Source organism: Mycteria americana, chromosome 2 (genome assembly GCF_035582795.1).
Source record: "Mycteria americana isolate JAX WOST 10 ecotype Jacksonville Zoo and Gardens chromosome 2, USCA_MyAme_1.0, whole genome shotgun sequence".
Classification (NCBI taxonomy): Eukaryota; Metazoa; Chordata; class Aves; order Ciconiiformes; family Ciconiidae; genus Mycteria; species Mycteria americana.
This window is the reverse complement of record NC_134366.1, coordinates 148,918,729-148,946,247: the sequence shown is the minus strand read 5'-3', so window position 1 is coordinate 148,946,247 and position 27,519 is coordinate 148,918,729. Positions and strand designations below refer to the sequence as shown.

At 43.2% G+C, this 27,519-nt stretch overlaps 1 protein-coding gene across 1 annotated transcript; it reads left to right on the top strand.

Moving 5' to 3' along the window:
* On the top strand, window positions 1-27,279 carry CDH17 (cadherin 17). The gene is made up of 17 exons (XM_075495747.1): window positions 1-45; window positions 2,813-2,911; window positions 3,568-3,705; window positions 5,242-5,380; window positions 6,591-6,749; window positions 7,420-7,619; window positions 9,361-9,492; window positions 10,602-10,752; window positions 11,467-11,682; window positions 12,967-13,043; window positions 14,261-14,452; window positions 15,676-15,920; window positions 17,781-17,911; window positions 19,102-19,338; window positions 22,167-22,283; window positions 22,390-22,506; window positions 27,170-27,279. Exons 1-17 carry the CDS (start codon window positions 1-3, stop codon window positions 27,277-27,279), a joined length of 2,505 nt encoding a protein of 834 aa, XP_075351862.1.
* Window positions 27,280-27,519: the final 240 nt, after the last annotated feature.

Here is a 27,519-nt window from a genome sequence, read left to right as displayed (position 1 = left end):
ATGTTTAAGCTGTGTGGACTTCAATTCCTGCTCGCCATTCACTCGGTGAGTTACAGCTTTTCCTTTGTTTATCTGGAAGCAAACGGCAAAGGTTGCCTGCGAGCCCCTGAGCTCTAACCCGCGGGGCGTCCCAGTCGGCAGGTCAGGCTGGCAGCGTGCTGGCAGAACGGCTGTAACTCTGGGTGTGGGAGTGCGGCCCCGACACGTGTGTGACCCCATGGCCAAAAGTTAAGAAGACGTGTCAATCATTAGGAAAAAAAACTTTAAGAAACCTGGAAGAAAGCAATTTACCTATTTTGCCTCTTGTAGTTCCTCCTTAGATATTACTTTTTCCAGTAAGCGGATTTCACGCTAGACGTGATTTAAAATTACTGCAACAAATCACCAAACAGTGAAGACATCTGTATCATGCGTCATGTGTATTATAATCCATACATGTGCTGACATATTAAATGTATTCTAAGACATACAATGACACATAGTTTAAGCCATGCATATTAATTTATCCTCCTTATTCTATCTGTGTGAATCACTTTTCAGAGGATTTTCTGGAACCGAAATGTATTAATTATGCTATTTATGGACCTCATCTATTAAATTCAATAGACTTACTGATGTCTGTAAAGGCTACAGTGGTGGCTTCTACTTTACAATTGAAATCAACAGAAAAGATAAAAAATGAGTCAAATTCAAGCCTACAAAAAAAATTCCTCAGAAGATGGAGACCCTGGGGATGGGGTTGATGTGCAGTAGTGAGTACCTCCTTTTTCCTTCCCATGTCAAGAGTTGCTGCCCCTGGCAGTGCCGACCCCGGTGAAGCCACTCCGCAGCTGTTACAGCTGCCTTCAAAAGGGATGCCAGCCGCATACGGGCCAAGGAGAAATCCCTGTTTCCCCTTCAGGCCCCTGAGTAGTGATTCATGCTGTAGACATGTGTTTGGATATATTTATGGTCCACATAAAGTAATTTTAATCGACAAGAAGAGATAACTCTTACTTGCTGCACAGCCTGCACTTTGAACCCGTTGGGTTTTATAGCATCAGCCTTTGTTCCTCCACGGCGAGGATCATGACCAAGCAAAACCCCTCCACAAAATGGCCCTGGGAAAAACCTCCAGGAGCCAGGTTGTGCCCACCAGTGCGACAGGAGAACAGCTGTAGCAGGTCAGATCCAGGGTCCTGCTACCTTGTCCCTGACAGAGGCCAGCAGTCAGCGTTTAGAAAAATAGTAAAGGGTAGCTGTAAAGTACTCTTTCCTGGTATGCGTCCCTATTCCATCACTTTTTTGGATATTTTTCTACTGTCACTAGTGCTCACTAGCATCCCCCCCTTCCTTCCCCAGTTCACACAATATTCTAGTTTTCCTGTTTGCAAAAAGAGTCACAAACCCTTGTAGGTGAGGAGGGCAGCATCTCTGGCTGTTTTTAAGCAGAATCTGGCGTTAGTCAAACACCACTTGTGACACACACAGCAGCGCTTTAGGGTAAATTGCGCTGAACTCAGCTATGTTTTTGTCATAGCCAGAATTAAGTTTTCCCTTGGTAATATGTAAGTTATGCTTTTCTGTGAGAGGCCGAATAGCTGTCCCAGCAGCAATAGGACCAAATCCAGGGGAAAAGTCATGCAGCAGAGAACATGCACGCCCGGAGCCCAACTCCATGGGGTGATGGACAGGGTGGCAATGGCACTGTGAATCTATAAAGCAGAATAAAGTCATTTTTACACCAGAAGAAAGGGAGTTTTACCTATGCAGCCAAATGATGGAGCCCTAATTCTGGCAGGCAGCTCCTCAGCATTGGCAAGACCTCATGATCAGGGAGAGAAGAGTAGACATTCAGGGGGTTTGGTCTTGCCTTTGGAAAAACAGGTAGATTATCTGAACCGTGGGCTGGATTGTCTTGTGTGCAAGGGCTGCTCTAGGAGGCCGATTTTTGCTTTGCTTTTTTTGTTTGAAAGCAAGAACAGCCCTGAAACATCAGTGCAGAAGTGTGTCCAGAGATCTTTGGGCACTGGGGGGCGGGGAGGGTGTGGTAATAAAACTCATATAAAACTCATAAAAAATTTGCCAGAAAAAACACCAAGTGAAGCCATTGCCAGCCATTAGGAAGAAAACAGAGGCCAAGACAGATTTGCATGGCATTTTTGCCATGAGATAGAACCCAAAGATCAGCAGGACATGTTTGTTCTGGCTGTGGTTTGCACTCACATGCAACTGATGTGAAGGCACAGGGCCCGAGCAGCTTGCCCAGATCGCCAGGGGGCTGAGGGTGGTGGGGTAGGGGACCTGGGGAGGTCCACCTTTTTCCCTTACAAAAAAGGTTTGGATTTACTGAGGAAATTACAAAGGGTGCAGCCCCAATTCCTCCCCATCCCCAGGTGTGGCGTTGGGTCTCCCGACACTCTTGTGGCCACGGGACTGTGCGACTCCTGGGTGGGACATGGCTGGTCCTGCTGGGGACACAGGGGTGATCCAGAAATGCTTTTATGAATTTCCACTTGCTCTCAGTCTACCCTCAGCTCTTCAGTGCTTCTGTTTGCTCTTGAAGGTAGATCAAATCTCATTTAATTATGCAGTGGTTAGAAAAGGGCAGGGCCCAAAGGTTTGTTTTCAAATTAATTAATAAATAACACTGCTTTTAAAAATGGATGTGCACTAAAGAACCCGGAGATGTTCAGTGCAAACCAGCAAGAGTCTCTTCCATATACTACAGCAAAATAACTTGCAAGAGGCTCAGTGATGGAGAGCTGCTGTTCGTGTGTGGTGACAGCAGGCATCCCTCAGCTGCTTTCCTCCATCCCTCTCTGTCTCACAGGCTCTGTGCCATAATTTGGAGGACCTGCATGTAACTGGGCCTCTGAAGGACATGAATTTCTCTGTTCCAGAAGGAGGGGGAGTGCGCTTCATTTACCAGGTAATCAAGCGTCTCTTGGTATCCACTCCCGTCAAAAACCCCATCGTTTGCACACACTGACTTCACGGGCAGTCTTGTCATCTGTGCTGGTGGGAAGAACAGTCCCCCAAGAGGATCTGAAATTAGCTTTGACTTCCTCTATCTGGGAATTCAAGAGTCTACATGCAAAAAGCAGGAGACAACCCCTTCTCTCAAACACATTTTAAGGGGATATCCTAAGACAGGGGTTAATAAAATCAGCATTCCCAGAGAATGGGTTTCCATGTAACTTGTGTCATCATTTTCCTTCAGCTCTGAGGTTTTCTTTCCAAAGCCATAACCAGAGAAGGACAGATCCAGCTCCCAGGCAAATGGAGGACGTGTGTCATTTTTTTCCATTCCCGTGCTCAGACAAAGCCCTGTCCTAAGCAGTCATTTGCTTTGGAAAGAAACCACAGTTGGGATTTCCTGCAGCATTCAGGAAATAATGTGAAAACTCCTCTGTTGAGGATCAGAAAAGAGCAGATTTGTTTGAGCAGACTCTTGGAATATCATTCCCCCAGCCAAGCACACTGTTGGCAATAGATTTTAAAATATACGAAAGCATGAAATTATTTCGATTATGGTGAAAATGCTGAACAAAGGATGATTTTCCCTCTGATTTTTCCTCATTCTAGTTCACATCTGAGCCACCTGCTGTGAGTTTCAGAGTGACGGGTGAAAAAGATGGAATAATTGACATTGTGCCAAGGACAGGCATCCTGTATCTCAATGGGTCTCTGGACTGGGAGACCAAAGCAGTGCACAGGCTGCAGGTAAAAACTCAATGAAAAATAGGAATGGAGGGTTATTTGTATTCACCCTTTTTTGGTAAACCTGAAATTAATGGAAAACTGTTGAAATTTCAAATTCTTTCTTTTGCCTATGTTTACAGCCAGCTTTTCATTTTTAATATTGAGTTTTGCTGAAAGACACATGGTTTTATAGTTCTGAAAGACTTTGCACAGGAAAAGGCTCCTTAGCCCAGGAAGGTTATGTTGAGAAAACAAAAATTACCCTGATGCCAACATCAATCCTTTAATTCTCCTAATATGAGGAGGACACTTGACTGGAAGTGAAATCTGGCCCCATGAATGAGATTCGCTCGTTAGCCCTGAAGACTGATAGGGTGAATTCCATGGCTGGAATGGGAAAATAAACTACTATAATCTATTTAGGAAGATTATAATCTATTTGGTGACAAATGGTGTGAGTAAATGACATTTAGACACAGAAACACAAATCTAATCTCTGTTAGATAACAGCAGAAAGCTGTTTGGCAGATGTCGGAGGCTACTAGAAGAAAAAGCATTGTGTGCTTATCCTGCTATTATACTCTTTTCATAAGGATCTCATTGTAAACACTGTTGGGAGTGGGACAGCGGGTAGGTGATCTTTTGGTCTCAGTATAGCCTTGTGCTCTTATTCTGTGTCAAAAATGGTATCGTCTTTTTCTGAGGCACTAGCAACTGAGAAGGAGATGATCATGAGAGGATCAATATCTGAACAGACAAAGTGCATGATGATGTTTTAGCTAGCCTTAGCTATATCTTTCTAAAGTCTAGCACTTCAGGTTTAATGGTTTCCTGTTCTCAGCTCTAAAGCACCCTTGGAATGGTGTTAGAAATGACAATATTCTAGCCCCAGAAGTTATTAACCGTAAACATGGGAATACTTTACAGACAAGAAGAAGTGATGACAGAACTGAAAAATGACAGTTGGTTAGGCATAAATGATCATGATTTCATTTATTATGTGCAAACAAAATAAAGTCTGACAGACATAATATATACTCAGTGCTTTAAAATCAAAGAAGGCTGAAAAATAAGAAGTCAAATTGTTTGGAACAAAAATGTAATCAGAACTAAGAATTAAGTTTTCTTTAGAAACACTTAGATCAGCCTATTTTTCTGGTCCATGTTTATGATAGTGCACTTGAGTCCACTATATCATGTTGGGTTTTCTCCTTGTTCTTTAGAAAGTATCTATTTCTATTTAAAGAAAATCATGAGCTGTGCAAGAATACAAGTAGTGTGCTGAGACTGGAAGTGAGAAATTGCCCTCTGAAAAGTGTTATCAGAAGCAGGAGTAGGTTAGTTTGTTTTGTTGGCATTATATACTGTGGTGAATTATTGTCAGTGAGCTACCATGGTAAATTTGTCCTTGTAGATGGAACCATGCAGTGATGGCTCTCACCAGATTTGTGTTACAGTAAGAATGACTTGGCATTTGATGTCCTGATGTTCATTTATGTCTTTTAATTTACCTACATGAAAATATTTCTTTGCTGTTCCTTCTTTTTCCAAATCAAGGTGGAAAGTCTGGATGAAAAGGGAAAGGTAGTGAAAGGTCCATACGCTGTTACAATACATGTGGAGGATATCAATGACAACCCACCAGAATTTGACCAGAAGGAGTACACTGGAGTAGTGAGGCAGAACTCCCGTCCAGGTAATCATCACAGTAATTAAATATTATAGTTAATAGGAAGCTAGGTAGATGAGTTAAACAGGAGGATAAAGTGGGTGCTATACTTCAACAAGCGGAAAAAAGATCAGTTTTCCTTCCCACAGGACTGTACAAAATAAGGATACAAATATGTACAACATAATGAAAGGGCAAAGAGGTGACCACTACGTGGTGTAAAGGGATGAGTGTAATCAGAAATATTTCATAGTACTTGTTGCTTTGCAAGGATCACTTAACAGGCAAATATTGCTGCCCTCACCATTGCACTGAAAAAAACCCTATGCTAGAAGGAGTTTAAAGTTTAAAGGTTGCCAAGACTATACAGAAAGAGAATGCTAAGAATATGTAAGTCTCTGCACATCAGTGAAATAAAATGCCAGCGTAGATATGGGCAATGTGTTTACTGTGACTGATGCTTCTCAGAACTTGGGCTGAATCTTAGTATTTAGGAGAGAGTCTTAGATTATGGGTTACAGTGATCCAGTCCAGAAATCAGGAAAGTATCAAAGAGCAGTTCGAGACCCACATCTTGGAAACGAAACAAAGAACTCAGCCAGCTGTTATCACTGTGACTATGGACTCCAGAAGAAACTTTTGCTGAAGAATACATATATAAAACTCTGTGGGGTCAGAAAACTATTCTGCAATATTTTACTGTATTCTTCAACTGCATCCAAGTCAAAAAGATTTTGAATGTTGCATTGGTGATCAAAAGGCAAAAATTCCCTTATGATACCATGCATTTCCATATTTTTTTTCACTGTATGATTGTTCCTTTAATTATAACTGTGTCACCACTGTAGGGCATTTTTCTCAAGCTACTTTGGGTTGAACTGATTTGTGTAAGGACTGCAAAGTGGCCTTAAAGAGAGATACCAGTGACCTATGTTCTGGGTGCAGGCACTCTTGGGTGGTAGATAGCTCTCTCAGTTAGCTCTGTCACCTTCTTCATCAACTGGTCTTCACACCTATTGTGAACGTACTAAGCACAGCTGGTGGAGGCAGGACCTGTGGGGTGGTGCACAGGCAATGTAACCCCCCCCCCCCATGCATGGCTTACCATGAGAGATGTATTACGAAACAACGGCAGCTCCCCATGAGCTGCCTTCCTGACTTGAGAGCTCTGCTCGAATGGACTATGTGGTGAGGTTTCAGTCTCCTCTTACCACTGTTTCTTCTCTAATCTGAACAGGCAAGCCCTTCATGTACGTCCATGCCACTGACCGTGATGATCCTACCACTCCCCATGCACAGCTGACGTACAGCATTCTCCATCATTTTCCCAACCCTTATACAGAAATGCTGTTTCAGATTGACAGTGTAACTGGAGCAATCTCACCGAGTAAGATGGGTATGTAAAAAAGATTCTTATTTGTCAAAAAGCAAGCATGAGTTCTTGGGTGTACCTAAGAACAAAACAACAACACAGCTCCGATGTTAGATTCTGAATAAACGTAGTCAGTGGGACATACTCCACTGAGGCCCTGATTTTGGGGAACTTTGTGTCCTATCAAATTCAAGGGAAGTTAGCAGAAATGGAGATTGGGATCTAAAAGTACATTGAGAAGAGAGGTAGATCCTTTGGCCCTCAGGACTATGCTGAGTCATATTTTGGGATTAATTCTCTTCCTTGAAATCTAGAAAACCAAAATCAGTAACATGAAAAATGCAGAGACAACTCGGCCAGCCATGTGATCCCAACTAAACTGCAGTGATTTAAAAAACCCTGCTCTTCTGCTGGGCTGAACAAGTGCCTAACTGGAGTGAGGGCTGTTCAGTGATGCATCTGCACAAGATGAGACCACAGCACAGAGGTCTCATACGATTACTTCCACATGATGTTGTGCTGCATCATTCAGAGAAGCCAGAGGAAATGACTTGCTGAGATTTGGCACAGAGGCCCATCTAAGGAGTGAGCCTGGAGCAGATGAAGCAGCATGGTGCATGTAGGAGGCAATGGGCAGATGAACCATCTCCACAGCCTCTGCTTCATTTCACTTGGCTCTTTGCTCTGTCTCTAGGCTCTTATTACTTAGATCCTCAAAAGCAGGACACCTTCACGCTTGTCGTCACTGTGAAGGACATGGCAGGGATGACAACGAATGCTTTCACCAGCAGCGCCGATGTGCTCATCACTGTGAAGGAGAGCATGTGGAAAGTCCCCCCCACCATCCACATCCAAGAAAACTCAACCCAGGTCCACCCTGTCAACATCAGCCAGGTAGGGCCCTTGGCCGCAGTCCCTGCACCTCTCCTTGGTGCCACAGAGTCGTTTTCTCCCGTCTAACTGTGAAGGTGTCCCCACTGCATTCAACACCAGGCCCTTCAGAAGGACTTTGGCACCTCCCAGTTATTTTTTATATGGTATCCTTTGGAAATGATCTTTAGTGCAGGTCTCGCTAACTTATCGTTAGTATGAAAGTTAATGGTTTGATGGTGTCTGAGACACAGTCAATACAAACATAAGAGTGACTGGACTCTACCCTTCTGTTTGGAGAGGTGGTTAGCACTGCCTGTGTATGAGAATATCCCATGGATAGAGGAAATACTTGGGGAATTTTGTTACGGTATAATGACTGGGGAAAAAAGGATGCTTTACAAGGCTATTTGGCACAATATGAAAGGTAAAGCTCTTGAGACACCCCAAGGGAGCTCCCAGACAGACATGTGGCAGTTGGGTGTCTCTCCGGAGGTGCTGCTCTTCTCTCCCGATGGGTTTCTTTGAGCACTTCCAGCCTTGCTCTAACACCACAGGCCCTCCAGGCTTTGGGCAAACTGAGAGCTAACCTGTTGAAGGTTATTTTGAGGTTAGCTTCCATCCGCAGAAGAGCCTGGCAGGGGACCAGCTCCACTGCAACCCTGCTGTGGGCAGTCCCCCACACTCAGGGACATCTGCTGTGGCCAGTTTTGTGCCATCCAGCACACCTGCTATATCAAAAGTACCTAGGAAGGACTGAAATGCTCTCCTTCAGCATCCTGCATTCCCACGGTATTCCTCTTTTCACAGTGCAAATGCAAAATATTTTGCTGATAACTGCAGACCGATAACGATGTATACATCAGTAAATATTAACTAACAGGCCAGCAGCCTTTCAGAAATGTTTGACTTTGAAAAATGCCTTGGCACTGACATCCCCAATGCCGTCATCCCTTGGACATGGCAGGATTCCTCGGATCCTGTTTGCAAGAGTAACTGACTCAGTGCTATTCCCACTGGCCTCAGCGACAGCCCGAGGAAGTCCAGAGTGAAAACAGGTGGAAGAAAAACTAATATGCAACGGTGCTCCCATTCTGCGGTCGCTTGTATATAAATGTCATGTGGCAGCCAATGACATGTTGATTCTGCCTAGGGGAAAATGAAATGAAGTTGCTGCTATGTAGTACAAAACATAAACGGTAATACCGACTCCTTCATTAATTTGGCAGTCTGTTTACTGTATTTCATTTTAAATCTGAAGCACCCCACTAAAGATCTGTCATCACAGACTTTGATGCATGTAAAGAGCATGCACACACATATGTGCAGATAGGTACTGGATATTTGTTTTGTTGTTCCGCATCTCTGAATTAGATAAAACAAAACAACTGGCCGGAATAGACAGTGTAAGGAGATGGAATAAATCAGTGTCAAGACATTCAAATACATATAATGTTTTCTTCTCATGTGTCACTGTTTAGCTCCATATCCCAAAACCCTTCCATAAAACAGTGAGTGTCATAGCCCATCTGGACAGCTGGAGAAACTGAGGTAAAATGGCTTCACCACAACAGTTCAGAGAGCAGAGGTGGATTATCAGTCCGGTTTTCCGCAGCTCATCCCGAGAGCCTGCCAAACTGTTAATTTTCTGGTTTATGAAGCTAACAGGAATGCAGTCTTTTCTGTTTGTGGTCCAGAAACGATCCCTGTTAAATCTCAGTCTACACTTCTGACTTCCTATATTGACTTATTTTTGTGTTTTTAGGTGCATTCAAATGAACTAGATGTAATTTATGACCTTTTTGAAAAAGAAAAGCTGCCCAGGCTCCCATTTTCCATTGATCAGAATGGGGTTATTTATGTGACCGAACCATTGGACAGGGAAGAAGATGATAGTGTAAGTAAACAAATAAAACCTCATTGATGGGAGAGATCATAGCAGGAAGCTGATTATTGGTGTGGGAGTAAATATGAGAAAGCTCACTAGAAAGGACAGAGGGGAAAAAAAGAAATAAAAGCTTTGTTTCTTGTCATTTCTGTTTGGGAATGACTTGATAGATTTGAAAGCACATTCATCTACTACACTGTAAACAGCTTTCAGTTTGGTACCCTACAACATTTCTCCACAGGTCTGGCAGTAGCAATCACTGCCCACAGTGTATGTATAATGTACAACATAGAATCATAGAATCATTAAGGTTGGAAAAGACCTCTAGGATCATCTAGTCCAATTGTCAACCCAACACCTCCATGCCTACTAAACTATGTCCTGAAGTGCCACATCTACACATTTTTTGAGCTCTTCCAGGGATGGTGACTCCACCACCTCTCTGGGCAGCCTGTTCCAATGCTTGACCACCCTTTCAGTAAAGAAATTTTTCCTAATATCCAGTCTAAACCTCTTCTGACGCATGGAGCATGGAGCAACCATGGCAGGATTGTAGGTGCATGAGCAAGAGGTAGGCAGTGACATTTGTGGAGGGCAGGAGATTTGGACGTTTCAGATATACTCCAGATCCCAAGGGCCTCAGGGATCTCTCCACAGCAGAAGCAGAGTTTAACTTGCAGTTGCAGCTGTAAAGTTGCCCTGAAGTTCCCCGTCTGGGGGTCTTTTAGACAGAAAACCCTCTGTCCCCTTTTGTTCTTGGAGGAAATTTGGGCACAGAACAGGCCAGAGATCAGATATGCTGGAGAAATCCTATCTCTTCATGTGACAGATGAATGTGCAAAGTGACAAAAATGAGATATTACTGCTTTTCCTGAATTTTTTTGAGAGCAAGTTCACAGTGCAGTGAAATATTCAGGACTTTTAAATTCTTTTGAGAACTCAGACCTCAGGCACTAAGGGGTGATGGAAGAGTTCTGAATTAAACAGAGTGAAAACACTGAACAAACATATGAAAGGATATTTCATTTGCATGGAATGCTCCCATAGTTACACATTTAAATGCAAAACATTGTCACAGTGGACATTCAACACATCTAATCTCAATATTCTTATTGCAGTATGCTTTTTTTGTGGTCACAAAAGATAACAAGGGTGAACTGGTGGACAAGCCTCTGCAAATTCATGTTGTTGTGGAAGACATTAATGACAATCCCCCCGTGTGCCAGCAGGCCCTCACTGTAATTGAAGTTCAAGAAAATGAAGGTCTAGGTAAGAAAACAGCTTCTACTCATTTATACACATCATTCTGGTCTTGTTATTGTTTCCAGCTGGGTGCAAATAAAGCTAGAAATTCTGATCCCAAAGAGTAAAATGTAAATCTCCTAGAGAAATGTTTTCCTGTGCAAATAGCCCTGTTGGTTTCACTTCAATAATTCATGTGGAAACGATTTCAATAATTAAAAAATAATTTTAAAATGCTGTTCCATTTAAAATATAAAATTGCATTTTCCCACAACCACAGTTTTGGACAACTTCTTAGAATGTAAAAAGAAAAACACCCTTTTTATTACTAGTACAAGAAATACTGCTCTAAAAGTCGCATGAGCCCATTTTCCCTCATCCAGATGCTCCTCCAGCATAATGCCTTTGACTTCAATGGACCATTACCAAAAACTGTCCCTACGTCTTCACATCAGTTATTTGATTTCAAGGCTGAAGTGTCTGTTGTTACAGTCACTTCTTCTGATCAAAACACGTAGCTCAGTCCTTTTGGACTGCCCCAAGCCCAAAAGAGCTGGTTGGGATGCTAAAGGAAAAACTCCCAGAAGTCAAATGATTGTGTCCATGCAGTGCTTTCCACGCAATGGTATTTTTATTACCCCTCTACTCTTTGCATTGGTATCACTGTTGTCAGCGTGTACCTCTGTGGAGGAATAGGACCACTGCATTGCCTGGCTGACTCCGGTCTCTCCTCTGCCACAGGAAGTAATATTGGCACCGTGTTTGCTACGGACATGGATGAGAAGGACACCCTTAACTCTCGTCTGCAGTTCAAAATTGAAAGTCAGGTTCCTTCTGTTCCTGCAAGTAACCTGTTTTTTATTCAGCAAGACACTGGGATTTTGCAGTTAACTAGCCGTTCGTTAAACAAGCGCATCGCATCCAACTATTCCTTGAAGGTGCTGGTGACAGATGCAGGTATGTAACGCCTGCTGTTATACATCGGAATAATTTTGTTCACCCTGACATCCCCTGCGCTCAGTGTCCAAGGGATGGGAGAAGACCTGGAGGATTCACTGGACAGGCAGCAGCACTGAGAGCTGGCTTGCTCTGCCACGGTATTGCCTCGTCCTCGAGATGCAGGGAGGTTAATCGTGATTCATAGTGCAAGTATGGAAGGAAACCAGCTCTAAGGCAGAGCGTGGATAAATTGGGAAGCTTGTTAACAAGCACTCCAGTAAGAGATTTCCTTCCACAGGGGAAAAAAAATGAAGAGATCATGATTGTGGTTTTCCCCCAAAATCTTTCAAATGGACTCACTGAAAAAAATCAAGAAATTAAACACAGCTGCTCAGAGAGTCCAGATAATGTATTTTAAAAGATTAAGAGCTGAAATTAATCTTCAGAAAGAATCTTGCCCATTATGTAAGTTCCCAGGAGCCCTTTGTGGTTCACTGAATGGAAAGGAAATCAAACTCCATACTAAAGCTTAAAGCTTTGTGCTGGAGTCCTTATAGTCAAGCAAAACTTGTGGATGGAGGAACTGGCATGTAAAGAAAGCAGTGTGACATATCTGTAAATGAAATAGCATCACTTAGGCAGACTGTATGAAAACCTTGCAGGAGGCGAAGCTGGTGATTTGTTTTGGATGCTTATTTGAATTCCATCCAGACAGTTTTGTTTAGAATATTCCTTAACTTTCAGCTCATGAAGCACATCCGTAAAACACTAAAACCCAGCTACATGTGAATAGCACACAACCAGACAGAGTATGCTTTTAAAGTCACAAACCCCCGTCGTTGTGAGTGCCCCTGCTCAGGTAGGGTTAAGATTTACATAGATCTGAAGTTTAAGTCTGGCTGTAACGAAAATGAGGGTGCTGCCTGATGGCCCACCAAGAGGACAAGGTAGTATAACAACCTGGGGCTTGCTTTTTGGCATGCAAAAGTGGTGTTGAGAAAGCTAACACAATTCATAGATATCCATCGTCCCGGTAAAGGGATATGGTTAAAAAAAGTGAGGGAAATGAAATGAAACAGGATGGGACAATGCTGAAGAAATTGGGAAGGTGAACAGTAAGATAGAGAGTAAGGCTGTCACTGATAAGAGATATTGGAGATCAAGTGCTTCTTACAACAGCAGGACTTTGCTTGGATTGGGCAACCTAGCAGTACTCACTTTTGCTCACAGTGAACTCTTTTGGAGGAAAGTTATTTTCGGCAGAAGGGTTGCCATGACGTTGTTTGTTCTCTTTCCATGTAGTATTCCAGACACGCTGTGATGTGCAAATACATGTTATCGACATCAATGATCAGATTCCCATCTTTGAAAAATCAGATGTGAGTATTTTTAACACTGGTTTTGATGTCCCAATAACTTTTGACAAATGTTTGAGCATATGTTCAATGTCTATAGAATGTCAATGGGAAACTAACAATTTACAGAAGAAGTAACAGAGCAATCCACTAGTGAAAATAAAGGCTAGCTATTGCTGCAAAGCCTGCATATAAGCTCTATCTAGACAGTGAACAGTGGAACTGACTCATAGTTAATTCTGAAATATAAGGTAATTTGCTCAGTGGAAAACTATGTGTACAGAAAGAAATGATTCTATTAAAGCAGTTTATTCCAGAAATGTAAGTTCTGGAGGGAAAGGGGGAAGAAAAGGCTTTAAAATTAATTAAAATAGCTAAATGGAAAAAGGCTAACATCTCCCAAGTTCCCTTCCAAACACAATATTAATGTATCCAGAAAAGCCAGAAGGTGAATGGGAATCAAAGGCTCTATTTGCTTTAACCAGAAACAACTGTTCAGTGATCCATGCCCAAATGCATACCTGCGTATCCTTGTTCTGGATCGAGTATCAGGCTCTTGCCTCTTCCTCTGGTGGAGGTGCTGGCATCTGGCAGAGAGACCTGCAGACCTTCCGTGACTTCTGCCTGCTGGCCCAAGCCTCCCTGCAGACACTGCAGTGGCTGGAGTCTCTACATTTAGGTGTCTAAGCTCCCACCATACTTGTAGGCAATGTAGGCAAGTGGGCTCAGGAGAGCTGCCTGGCCCATCAGGTGTAGCTGGCCCATCTTGGGGAAGCTGTGTTGGTTTTGGGGCTTTGCTGACTGCATTGCCCAGCTCTCTGTTGATGATAACGGGAGCTTAGACACATGCAGACTAGGTGCCTACATAGCAGGCTGTTGACTTTCTCACCTCAAGGTCTCAGCCCAGGACCTGGTCTCAAGATGAGACTGCTGGGTCAGGGCACACATCAAACAGAGCGAATGGAGCTGAGCTGCTAATGTGGCAATGGCCTATGGTGCATGGAGCAATTAAATATATAACAGTCAGTGGCTAGGGTGCTCGTGCTTTTGTACATCCCTCTAACCTGGTTACGTCTCTGCTGTGGAGTGCGCCTACCGCTTCCCTCCCTCACACGGCTGCTGTGGGTTAAAATACATCCGTGCTTGTAGGATGCTTCATCTGAGCGCTTGTTGTAGCGCTCAAGTTTTTATCCGCAGATGGTGCTTGGTGTGTCATGTTTCAACGATCTCTCTCTCCTCAGTATCACAATGTGACTATTGCAGAAAGTAAACCAGTAGGAACAGTGATATTAGAAATTCAAGCTACCGATGGAGACGAGCCTGCCACAGGGAGCTCCTACATCATTTACCAAGTGAAGGAAGGAGATCCAAACGACACATTCATCATAGAGACAGATCCTGAAACAAACCGAGGGTTTGTCAAGATTAACAAGGTGAATAGATGGGTTTATTCTTCTCCTTTATAGAAATATATATACGTCAAAACCAATAAATGCCCTGGTGATGATTTGCAGGGGGGGCATTGGCTGGTGGTGGGGTGAGGACACCCTAAGCATGGTGCAGACTGCAGGAGGCCCCACTCTTGGGCTCAGATGCTGTGCCTGTGCAGTGCTCAGGCACATCTATCCTCCTGCCTTTGCTGTCCCCTACCCACCCACTGCCACCAGCAGCTCCCTCCACTGGCTCTGCTGGTGGCCCCTTCTCCAGCAGAGCAGGCTCTGGCTGATGAAGTGGGTCTTTATGTACCATAAAGAAAAAAAAAGCATTATTTGAGTGACTTTGCAGCAGCATTTCTGGAAAAGATAAAGCCAGCTAAATGTTTCCATGGGCTATGGTCGTGGTGGTGGGCTGTCATGGGGCAGATCCTCCTCCTTGCTGGTGCTCTGGGCCATTGGTGGCTTTTGCAATGGGAGGTGCGAGTGAGTCTCAATGTCAGGATGGAGAGGCAGTTTGTTCCTGCTGAGGCAAACATTAACTGTGACAAAGCCAAGGTCAGCGGGTGCTGCTGTGGGTGATACATCTCATATGTTGAATGCTGGAGACAGGAATATAAGGCACACTTTCTGCTACATCCATGAATTTCAATAGCAAAAGTGCTCTCCCTTTGAAATTAGCCTTCTCAAAGGCGCTTGAACTATGGGTCCAGAAAACCTATCACTCATTTGCCAAGGGTGACGTGTTGTTGGCATCCAGTTCACCTGCCACCAGCTGGGCCAAGGGCAGGCAGATGCAGCGTTTGGTGGACCATCTTCAGGTTCAACCTCAGCATCATTTTTTCCCAAGGAGGCAATTGTGAGAAACTCTGCGGTGTAACAACCCTCACATGACTTTTGTCATCCGGAGGTCACCCGAGGCCTTCTCGTACAGAGCTATAAATACTATTGCTGTAAACAGGATATAGTTATTAAACTTAGTCAGGCAGGTGGCAACGTTATTAGAAAATGCAGTTGCTGAGGAGGCCTCCAAACAGGCATATGGTTTCATTTAAATTGACCGTTCCCAGTGTCGTTTTGCTCCTGACAGCTCTTCCTTATTTTGTCTGTATCTGGGATGCAATCTCCTCCTTGAGAAGAGGGGCACTCTGTGGTTTCCCATGGGAGCTCCCCACAGCAGTGGGGCTGTTGCTTAAAGCGCCTTTTTCTTCTGATTTATCCAGGCTCTTGATTTTGAAGCAGCTCCAATGTACAACCTGGTGATCAATGCTACAAACCCCGAACCGCTGGTGCCAGGCGTGCAGTACAACTCAAGCTCCCTTACCTTGTTCAAAGTTTTCGTAACAAATGTGGACGAGCCACCTGTTTTCCCCAAGACAGTTTACAAAGGAGAAGTGTCTGAAGACATTCCTGTCGGTAGCCTGGTCATGACAGTGGAGGCCTATGATCCTGAGGGGGCTGTTGTACGGTAAAAAAGAGTGATCATTATTTATTTATCAAATTTAGGATTTAGGAAATTGTTCTAAAAGAGGTACAAGGAAAACATGCCCAACATTTGGCATTCAGGAAAAGACTTTTTTACAAAAGTCTCATCTCCTAGTAGAAGGAGAAGGTGTGGTGGGGTGGTGACTGGTGACTCACCTGCAGCAGACTGCTGGGCAGTGCTTTTCTAACCAGCTTTCTCTCTGTGCTGTGACAAGCATCAGCCAGTGGGGCCCTTGAACCAGGAAACTAAAAGAGAAGGCGGCCAATATATGTGTCCTGGAAAAAGGCAGAGCTGGTCTGAGAATAACAGGGTTTCCACATCCATAATGCCTTTAACAAATGAATGAAGCATATACTGCATACCCCTAGGAACCAGTAGGACAGTAGCTGCTTTTCATGTCACACCGGAAACCACACAGGGCTTTTTCTCCACCAAAACACACAACCTGTAGTGAAGCTCAAGTCTATAATTGACAATTAATTCATTTTATTTTCCAACTGCCAAAGACAATATGCCTACTTCCACCGCAGATGCAGAGCTCTGTGCAAGACAATTCCTATGCTTGTGAGGGGGATGCAAAACCTCAGACTGGCTCGTTCGGTGGCCCAATGCCATGTTGTATGGTCAAGTCACCTTGAGCCTCTGCCAGCTCATGGATCTATGCACAGTGCAGTGTTGCATGGTGTAAATGTACCTTACACAGTAGAGTTGGACAGAAGAATTATTTGTGGCTCTTGCTGCACTATTCCCAGCTGGGATACTGAACAGATCAACCCAAAACAAACAATCCTTGAAATTTAACTAAAATTCAGCAAAACACCAAGTAGTTAATGGAGTTACAGAATATGACTGTTAGGCCTCCCAGTTTTATTCCCAGAGGTTTCTCATCTGGCTTTCTACTTTCCCCTAACTTTTGGGAACTTAGCATGTTTGGCCTTCTGTCAAACTGGTTTGAAAGTGAGCCACATAGTCCAGAAGCTCTGGGGGATGATGACAGAGACAAATGACAGGAATTCATATTTCCATAAACCAAATTTCTGCTAAAAAATAGGTTAAAGGACATTAAAAAAAAGTATAAAAAGTAAAAGATGTACAAGCATGTCAGCATGCTGTTTTTAACGCAAGGGGTACTGCAAGAACAAAAGCGTTGAATGAGAAGGTCAGGTCACATCTACTGAAGCAAATGCCTGTGCTTTAACTGGGTGATATGTTCATGGTTAAATTTGTATAAGTAAATACCCAGAGACCTTGGGTTTTTTTTAAACAATAATGTAAAGGCAATTATGTGCTTATGTTGAAAGCACTCTCTGTTCCAAGGCTGCCCCGATGGTAATTACAGGCTGCTCCAGACTGGCAGCAGATAACCACTGCAGTCTACCTTGGGGTCCTGGCCCCTTGCTGATCCAAAAAAAGGTGCCTGGCTGCACTGCTCCCTCTGCCCCCCAGCCTTTGGCTTGTGCCCCCATCAAAACTAAGGCATTGGAGATGTGATGGGGAGAGAGGGACATGGGGTTGGGACAGAGTGCACTTCTGGACCAAAAGCTCAGGAGCACCCCAGGTTTCCCAGTTAGGAGGAAGGTGGAGCTGCAGTACACAGGCTGGAGGAACAGTAGTGTTCCCACGGTTCTGCTCTCACTCTTTATTCTCAATGATTTTGGCCTCCCTTCCTCTGTCTCTCTCTCCTGGTTGGCTGTAGTACTGGGACTCTTCCAAGAACCCTCTCTTCGAGTACAATTGTAATCAAGCCACTCGCCTAAAATCAATAAATAAGTATTTGCTTTGTCAGCAATTTTTCCTGATTTGGAATAGTATATGTGAATTTTTTCTTATTTCTTTCCAAAGATACTCCTTAGAAGGTGACATAAGGAAATGGCTGAAGATTGATTCAGCCACTGGGCATATATACACTGCTTCCACTTTGGATCGAGAACAGGAAGAAATCTACACAGTTCATGTTGTTGCATCAGAGCTAAGTAAGCTATGAAAAAACTACATATACACACAGAGGAATCCCCTGCCCTTACTGCTTTATGAGGAATTATCATACTTCCCATGACTAAACCCATGAAAAGTACAGGAACATGTGATGTATCCTTAGAAGTATATATTTCTTAAGAATTTAACTTTCTTAAAATAAATCTTGGTGTTGTAGATAATGAGGATTAAAACAGCTTTCATGAAGTTAGCTATCATATGTCGTTATATTTGTGCGAGCCACATGGCATACAGAGAAGGTTAGAATTTCTTCAGTATTTTCAGCATCAACATTTTCTGCCACTTTTTTTCTCTACAGCTATAAATATTTATTCTTTCTTGTAGGTATGTTTAGGCTTCCTGAAAACATACCTGGAGAGTAACTTGCAACCTTGTACAGGATTTCATTTTATTATGAATAAGACTAATACACTAGTTAGTCAGAAATATATTAGGGCTCCTAGTTCCAGCCATTAGAATCTTTCAGATAGTGCATCTGGGGAGATTTCATTGTGTGATTTACACTGAATAGGGGTTAAAAACTCTGGACTATATCTGATTGAATGAGGTATATATCTAGATTTCCCTTATTAAACACAGATAAACAATAATGCTGGCCACTGTTTTGGGTGATATGGGTAAAGACGCAGTTCCTGCGTGTCAGGAAAAAGGAGTGCTTCCTTGAGCACCGAGATGGAGTGGGGCTGTTCCTGCAGGAACAGGCTGGAGAAATGACAGGGCTCTGAAAGCTCTTCTTGGGCCCCCTGTCTTGGCCCCAAGGCAGAAGATTGACTTGCATTTCCTATATATAGAAGAGAGATGGGAAACTTAAGGAGTTTCATGCTTAAAAGAGTGCTTTAAAGAGCACTGGTCACCTTGGACATGACCACTTACCAGATACGATGGACGTGACTACTTACTAAATACAATGGTCTATCTGCCTCCTTTCACTTGCTAGTGTTCTGTAGTTAGCAAGAGTTGGGAGTAAACAAACCATACTTTTTAAAAAGTGGTGGTGGCTACCACGAGTCCCTCAGGCCTCCTGAGACCTTGCCTCTGCAGCCTGCAGACAGAATACCACCTCCCACTGCCTGCCTGGTGGTGTACCTGTACAACAGCTGCAAATGCAACAACCCAGCGTGTAAGTCCAAGATGTGCATGTAACTTTGCATTCTGTCAAACTCTGCAGGTAATACAGCTCAGAAATCCAAAACAACCTTGACACTACACTTACATGATGTGAACGACAACCCTCCACGGTTAGCTATGGATTACCCACTTTTCTTCTGCCACCCGCTCATTGGAGGAGAGAGAGCTTTCCTTCAAGCTACTGATGATGATGAACAGCGGTATTATTCAAGATTTACTTTTTCTCTCGTGGATGATATGAATACAAGAAATAATTGGGAAATCTCAAAAGTTAATGGTAAGTTAATAAAGCTATTCTTATAATGATATGGGACTCTTCAAGTACTCCGGGAAACATAAAGAAATGTTGAACTCCTTTTAATTCCTACTATTGCATATCCAGTATTCCATGTAGAAAAAAATTACATTGTTGAGAAATTACGTGCATTTTGGCATGTATTTATTTGAACACCTAAGTCATTAATAATTTTTTCAAGAGATAAGTCTAGTATGTTGCAAGCTAAAATTTCACTAGTACTTACAAGAGAAGAAACACATAAGAATAAAATGTACTGTGTGCTTAAATGAATACAAATCACTTCTGCTAAAGAAATAGAGCAGTTGCAAACTGTCCATTTCTGACATTTCATGTGCAAAGGGAAGTCATGCCTCACAAACCAACTGGAGTTCTTTGAAGGCGATCAGTAAGCACATGGGTAAGTGCTTGGCTGATAGAGCCTGTCCAAATTCCTAAAAGACATTTGAGGAAATGTCCCACTAGAGAAAGCTGGGCTGCCATGATATGAAAGGGACAAGTTTTGAAAGGATAAATAATCATTTAAAATTCAGGAGCTGGAGTGAATGGTCAGCTCTTGCACTGAAGGAAGTTCATGTGTGGTTTTCCAAAGGGGTTTTTGCTAGGAGCTGTGTAGGTCAATAAATATGGGTGTGCAATGAGGAGGCAAAGTTTACTCTTTATACAAAGTTATTTGAGTAGGAACCAAGTGTGAAGAATTGCAGAACATCCTTGCAAGACTAAGTTGGTTGAACAATAAAATGGCAGATTCAAATGAACCCTGGACTCCCAAATTCACATTTGAAATCGTGGGTGCTGAGCTGGCGATTACAAGTCAGGAGTGAGACCTGTAAGCAGTTCCATGAAAATGTAAGATCAAATTATCAGTAGTGTTCAGAAAAGCAGATCAAATATTGGGAATTACTAGGAAAGGAACAGAGAAGAAATCAGATAACATAATTATGTTATCTGTTATTTGGGGAGGTGCCAGCTGACTGGAGATTAGCAAATGTGACGCCCATCTTCAAGAAGGGCCGGAAGGAGGACCCAGGGATCTACAGGCCTGTCAGCCTGACCTCAGTACCAGGGAAGCTGATGGAGCAGATCATCCTGAGTGCCATCACACAGCATGTAGAGGATAACCAAGGGATCAAGCCCAGCCAGCATGGGTTCAGGAAAGGCAGGTCCTGCTTGACCAACCTGATCTCCTTCTAGGACAAGCATCCTGGCTTGTATCAAAAATAGTGTGGCCAGCAGGACTAGGGAAGTGATCGTGCCCCTGTACTCGGCACTGGTGAGGCCACACCTCAAATACTGTGTTTGGTTTTGGGCCCCCACTACAAGAGAGACATTGAGGTGCTGGAGTGTGTCCAGAGAAGGGCAACAAAGCTGGTGAAGGGTCTGGAGCAGAAGCCTTATGAGGAGCGGCTGAGGGAACTGGGGTTGTTTAGCCAGGAGAAAAGGAGGCTGAGGGGAGACCTTATCGCTCTCTACAACTACCTGAAAGGAGGTTGTAGAGAGGTGGGGGTCGGTCTCTTCTCCCAGGTAACAAGCCACAGGACAAGAGGAAATGGCCTCAAGTTGCACCAGGGGAGGTTTAGACTGGATATTAGGAAATTTTACTTCACTGAAAGGGTTGTCAAGCATTGGAACAGGCTGCCCAGGGAAGTGGTTGAGTCGCCATCCCTGGAGGTATTTAAAAGACGTTTGGATGAGGTGCTTAGGGACATGGTATAGTGGTGGTCTTGGTAGTGTTAGGTTTACGGTTGGACTCAATGATCTTAAAGGTCTTTTCCAACCTATATGATTGTGTGATTCTGTGATTATGCCCCTGTATAAATCCATGATTTGTTCAAATCTTGAACTCCGGCCTCTGCATCTCCAAAAAGATGCAGTAGAACTAGAAACAGGTTCAGATAGGGTGACAAGGATAATCAGAGTTATGGAGTAGCCTGATATAAGGAAGCGTATGGAAGCAGCAAAGTAAGCTACTACTTTTTAGCTTGGAAGAGAGTAGGGAAAAAAGTACAACAGTGGTCTATAAAATCATGAATGCTATGGTCAGGGTGGCCAAAGGTTCATCATTTGCCCTCTCTTCCAGTACACAAACCTGGGAGCCTCAAATGAAGCTTATGGGAGTTATTTCCAGTGCGGATAGAAGAAGGAGGTACTTGACTGTGGAACTTGTTGCCACAGGGTGTTGTGTATGTAGAAAGTTTCTACACGTTCAAAGCAAGAAATTACATCTAGCTCAAGAAGTCCCTGAGCTGAAGATGGTTGAAGGCTGGGAGAGCATTAGGAGAAAACAAAATACAAGCTTGCTTTTTTATTGTAATCTCCACTTATTCTAGAGACAAGATACTGACATTGATAGACCTTTGGTCTGATCCCAATGATTGTTATAGTCTTACTTTTCCAAGTTTTTAAAGAGTCTTAGATGTGACAGTGTAAGTGCGCTAGAAGGATGGTCTGTCCTACTAAGTGATCTTGAGAACAATTTAAGTTGGTTATGGCTTCTATGAGTATGGGGCGATATTCTTGGTTTAGATGTGATGCTATCAGTGTAGCACTACCCAAGATCAGATCTGGCCTGCTGTAGAAGTTAGGAAGGAAATTCTCTGACCATATTATGCTGAAAGCCAGACTAGGCATTCAGATGGTCCCTTTTGACTTAATGTCTGCAAACCAATGAGAGCTGGGAAAACATGGGGGAAAACAGAAACTACCATCATGTGCAAAGCAGCCTTAAAAAAGAACATTTGCAGCTGGTATGAATGTTGAGCTAAATTTCTTTCTTGTGCTGACATGAACGTCCCATTTCCTACTTACAGCTACTCATGCTTACCTCTCTCCGAAACATGCTAACTTTGAAGAGAAGGTGTATAATGTTCCAGTAATAATTAGCGACAATGGAAAACCACCTTTGGGAAGACAAGTGAATCTTGAAGGTATACTATGCACAGAATTATTCATTTCAAGACAACAGTTACATTTATGAATAATCAAACTGGACTACTAAACTTCTCATTAACCTCACGGCATTTCTTTTTGCAGTAAACATCTGCAAGTGTTCAAGTGAAAAGTCGTGTTTTATCGAAGTACAGCGTGAGCACTCCTGGCCAAGCACAGGCCAGGCAATTGGGATTCTTATTGGGGTCCTGCTTATCATTGGTAGGTCACTTTTTCTTTGTTGATATGAAGCCAGGTCTCTGAGATATGATAGTACTGCTGCATTTCTGACACTGATTCACTTGTTGGGTGAAGAGCTGTCATGAATGTTGCATAAAGACCAAAAGAGAGAAGATCTCATGATTGTGTATCATGATTGCTGCAAACCCATGACTTGGGTGTCATGCTTACAATGTCTGTACCTGTAGCTTACAATTATGATTTTATTCGCCTGTTCAGCTTTGTAGGTTTCCATTTTTCATATGGAGAATGTTGTGGTTTAGCCCCAGTCGGCAATTAAGCACCACACAGCTGCTCACTCACCCTTCCCACCACGGTGGGAAGGGGGAGAGAATCAGAAGAGCAAAAGTAAGAAAACTTGTGGGTTGAGATAAGAACAGTTTAATAATTGGAACACACACACACACAAAATAATAATAAATTGTAATGAGAAGGAAAACAAGAGAGTGAGAGAGGAACAAAAGCCAAGAAAAAACAAGTGATACAGCTGCTCACCACCCGCTGACCGATGCCCAGCCAGTCCCTGAGCAGCGATCGCTGCCCCCCAGCCAACTCCCCCCAGTTTCTATACTGAGCATGACGCCATATGGTATGGCATAGCCCTTTGGCCAGTTGGGGTCAGCTGTCCTGGCTGTGCCCCCTCCCAGCTTCTTGTGCACCTGGCAGAGCAGGGGAAGCTGAAAAGTCCTGGACTGGTGTAAGCACTGCTTAGCAACAACTAAAACATCAGTGTGTTATCAATATTATTCTCATACTAAGTCCAAAACACAGCACTACACCAGCTACTAGGAAGAAAATTAACTCTATCCCAGCCGAAACCAGGACAGAGAATTGCTTTGAGTTGTGGGAAACTGGCATTTACATGAACAAAGTACAGTTACACTGTTAAGCGGTAGTGAACAGTATTATGTTCTTATAGGCATGAGCTGATGCAACTTCAACAAGTAGCTTAAAACTTTTTCCAAAACAAGACAAAATCTTTTTTTTTTATTAGAACAGAATAGAATAGAATAGAATAGAATAGAATAGAATAGAATAGAATAGAATAGAATAATTTCAGTTGGAGGGGACCTACAATGATCACCTAGTCCAACAGTCTGACCAGTTCAGGGCTGACCAAAAGTTAAAGGATGTTATTAAGAGCATTTTCCAAATGCCTCTTAAACACTGACAGGCTTGGGGCATTGACCACATCTCTAGAAAGCCTGTTCCAGTGTTTGACCAGCCTCTCAGTAAAGAAATGTCCAGTCTGAACCTCCCCTGCCACAGCTTTGAACCATTCCCATGTGTCCTGTCACTGGATACCAGGGAGAAGAGATCAGCACCTCCCTCTCCACTTCCCCTCCTCAGGAACCTGTAGAGAGCAACGAGGTCGCCCCTCAGCCTCCTTTTCTCCAAACTAGACAAGCCCAAAGTCCTTAGCCGCTCCTCATAGGACATTCCTTCCAGCCCTTTCACCAGCTTCATTGCCCTCCTCTGGACACATTCAAGGAACTTCACATCCTTCTTAAATTGTGGTGCCCAGAACTACGCACAGTGCTCAAGGTGAGGCCACACCAACGCTGAATACAGTGGGATCATCACTCTTGGCTGCCAGGGCACACTGCTGACTCATATTGAGCCTGCTGCCAACCAGCACCCCCAGATCTCTTTCTGCAGGGCTGCTCTCCAGCCACTCCTCTCCCAATTTATACTTGTGCCCGATGTTACTCCATCCTAGGTGCAGAATCCAGCATTTGGACGTGTTAAATTTCATCCCATTAATCATAGCCCAATGCTCCAATCTATCTAGATCCCTCTGCAAGGCCTCTTGTCCCTCAAGAGAGTCAGCAGCACCTCCCAGTTTGGTATCATCAGCAGACTTGCTAATGGTGCATTCAACTCCTGCATCCAGATCGTTGATAAATATATTGAACAGAACTGGCCCTAGAATTGAACCCTGCGGAACACCACTGGTGACCGGTCGCCAGCAAGATGTAGCTCCATTCAGTACAACCCTTGGAGCTTCACCCTTCAGCCAGTTCTTCACCCAGCGCACCGTGAACCCGCTCATCCCACAGTTGGACAACTTGTCCAGAAGGATGCTGTGAGGGACAGTATCAAAAGCCTTACTAAAATCCAGAAAACTACATCCACTGCCTTCCCTTCATCCACTAGGTGGGTGACCTTATCATAGAAGGATATCAAATTAGTTAAAGAGGACTTTCCTTTTGTGAACCCATGTTGATGGTGCCTTATGATTGCATTATTCTTTAAATGCCTTTCAGTAGTACCCAGTGTGATCTTCTCCATAATTTTTCCAGGAACTGAGGTTAGACTAACAGGTCTGTAGGTCCCTGGGTCTTCCCTCACGCCCTTTTTGTAGATTGGAATAACAGTGGCTAGCTTCCAGTCAGCAGGGACCTCCCCAGACTCCCAACACCTTTTGTAGATGATCGAGAGGAGTCCTGCCATAACATCCTCTAGCTCCTTCAATATTCTCTTTGTCAATGTAAGTGCAAAAGTAGTGAGGATGACTGTTGATGGGATGCAGTCCCCTAGGAAGCGAAGAGCAAGAAGAATTCACTGCTCAGTCCTGTGTGATTTTTGAATGTGATGGTCACAAAAGCCAGACTGGAAAACTGTGACTCAGCTGTAGAGAGGGAAGGGAGTGTGAAAGGCCCATGGAGAAAATCAAAGAAAAGGAATTAAATATGTTACAGACCTCATATTCAAGAGTCAGATTAAATTAGAGCATAAAAGGGAAAAACCCCAAGAACTCATGTAAGTTACCATTACTTCAATTCTAAAAGAAAAGAGAACGAGCCCCCAAGAACAAGTTCAGTACCTGAAAAGATAAAACCAAAGCTCTGTGTTGACTTTCTTTTGTAATACACAAACCCCCAAAACAAGAGGAAGTGCCGATGCATGTGATGCATATGCGTTTGTCTTTTGAAGACAAAAAGAGAAAAAAGAATTCAAAGAACTTAAAATGGAAGCCGTACTCAGATCATGCAATCGACAGAGAAACCCCTCAAACTGCATCTTTATCATCTCTGTTCAAGCTTCTCACACCCCTTATTTCTGCATAATGCCTTGGTCTGATCCCTCACTTCATATAGTGCCACATTGAAGTGAAAATTATGTTCAATAACTGACTAAAGATGTTTTCATTACAAGACAGCTGGTCAGCTTCAGAGAGGACAGTAAAAGTTGCTACTGCTTTATGACTTTTAAAAAACACAGTGTTTGTAGCTCATGAAGGATTTTTAAAAGAATTCCTGAAATGAATACGGAGCTTTTTTCAATAGCAAATTTTTTTCACTGTAAAGGCAAAATCAGATTATAGCCTCTCAGGTAGATTTAACAGGGATCGGAGATGGGCAAGGAAAAAACAATGAGAGGTATGTAAAGATTTTGTGAAACCTGCGGAGATTACAAACATTGAGTTTGGCCTTGAAGCTCAGAAGATATGACCATAAAAACAGCCGTCTCCTGGGGGCCTGTCTGACACCAGAATTAACTCCTGCATGAGCTAAGGACTCTCTCAGACCTCAGCACCTTTCATTCCAAGAGCAAGGATCCTCTGTAATCTTACTTTCTATAAAAGAAACACAGAGCATAGACACTGGAAAACAAAATATAACAAAACAAAAAATACACCCCAAACCCTCAGCCAATCCATTCTGATGGGAGAAACTCTTGGATTAAGACAAACTGTCTCTCTCCTGGAAAGTATTTCTCCCACTGAGAAGCAGGTGAGAGAATAAATATCATGTGGCAGATACTAGGGATGTTCCTTGATTAACTACTCAGATACCACAAATATGAATGTAAAATAAGGACTACAGAACAGATATTCAGAGCAATGAATGGGGCAAGGGGAGCAGCTGAGCACTCCTATATACTTTAGTAAAGGAACAAAGAGATGTTGAAAGTGATAGATAATGTAACACTGATAAAGAGGAAATAAATTTACATACAGTGTAACGAGTTTATCATGATTTTAAAAGATCAAACTTATATATACATACAAATATAATATGCGTATTTGATGTGTATATATACACATATATATATGTATATATGCATATGAAGACATCTAGACACCTTGGACTGGATATGACAAGTGATGATAAAGGGTATAAGCATTTCTAATCCCGGTCAGAAGAAAATTTCAGACATTCTCGGCCATAGGTGCACAAATCTCTGGGGTCCATCAACTATTCCTAACAGATTCCAAGGGGTTCCCGAAGAACACTTTTGCTATCAGTAGTCTCAGCTTTGCTGTGACAGAATTGCCATTCCAGTGGGGAAAAAAAACCCAAACAACCAGTGACTACAATTCAAGACAAACATGACAAATCACTACTCAAAGGGAGGGGGGCTAAAAAAGACACTTTGCCACCTGGTCAGATCCTAGAGGAGAAGTTCTCCTTTGGGGGAAGTCTCCTGAGCCCTGAGGCATCTGACCCTGCCCACCAGTGCCTCGGGTCCCTGAACCGCTGTTGGTCCGACGCTTCATGGTCATTCCCCGAAGCCGTTTGCTTCTGTTCAAGAGGTAAAGCAGTACGGATATTACAGTGCGGGTGTCAGATCCTTTGCTGAAATACCTTTTCAGAAAGTTTTCTCTTCCCTTTACTGATAAGCGCTCTCTGTTTTTCAGGTTTTGTTATCGGGGGTGTGTTTTTTCACATGAGATACAAACAGAAAAATGAAAAGAAGAGCCATCAGAAAGATGTACAGGATAAGTCTGAACTCAATAGACTGGCTTAATGACTGTTTCATCAAGAGACAAAAATGCGCTTTGGGTTGGGAAGGAGCGAGCTTTGTAGCTCCCAAAGCCCAGAAGTGTACTATCACAAACTGAGGATACAAACACGCAGGCTCCCAGGGTTTTGTCCTCACTTTTGTAGGTAATACTATTCGGTCACAAAACAAAAGACATATGTACACTTCAGCAGTAGCCATTAATAAGAATATCAGCTTTGACTGAAGTGTGAACTCATGACAACA

Coding starts and splice junctions, on each gene's coding strand:
- CDH17 (XM_075495747.1), top strand. CDS start 1: ATGTTTAAGCTGTGTGGACTTCAATTCCTGCTCGCCATTCACTCG. Junction 6,750..7,419: donor AATCTCACCGAGTAAGATGG/GTATGTAAAAAA, acceptor CTCTGTCTCTAG/GCTCTTATTACTTAGATCCT. Junction 19,339..22,166: donor GGAAATCTCAAAAGTTAATG/GTAAGTTAATAA, acceptor TCCTACTTACAG/CTACTCATGCTTACCTCTCT.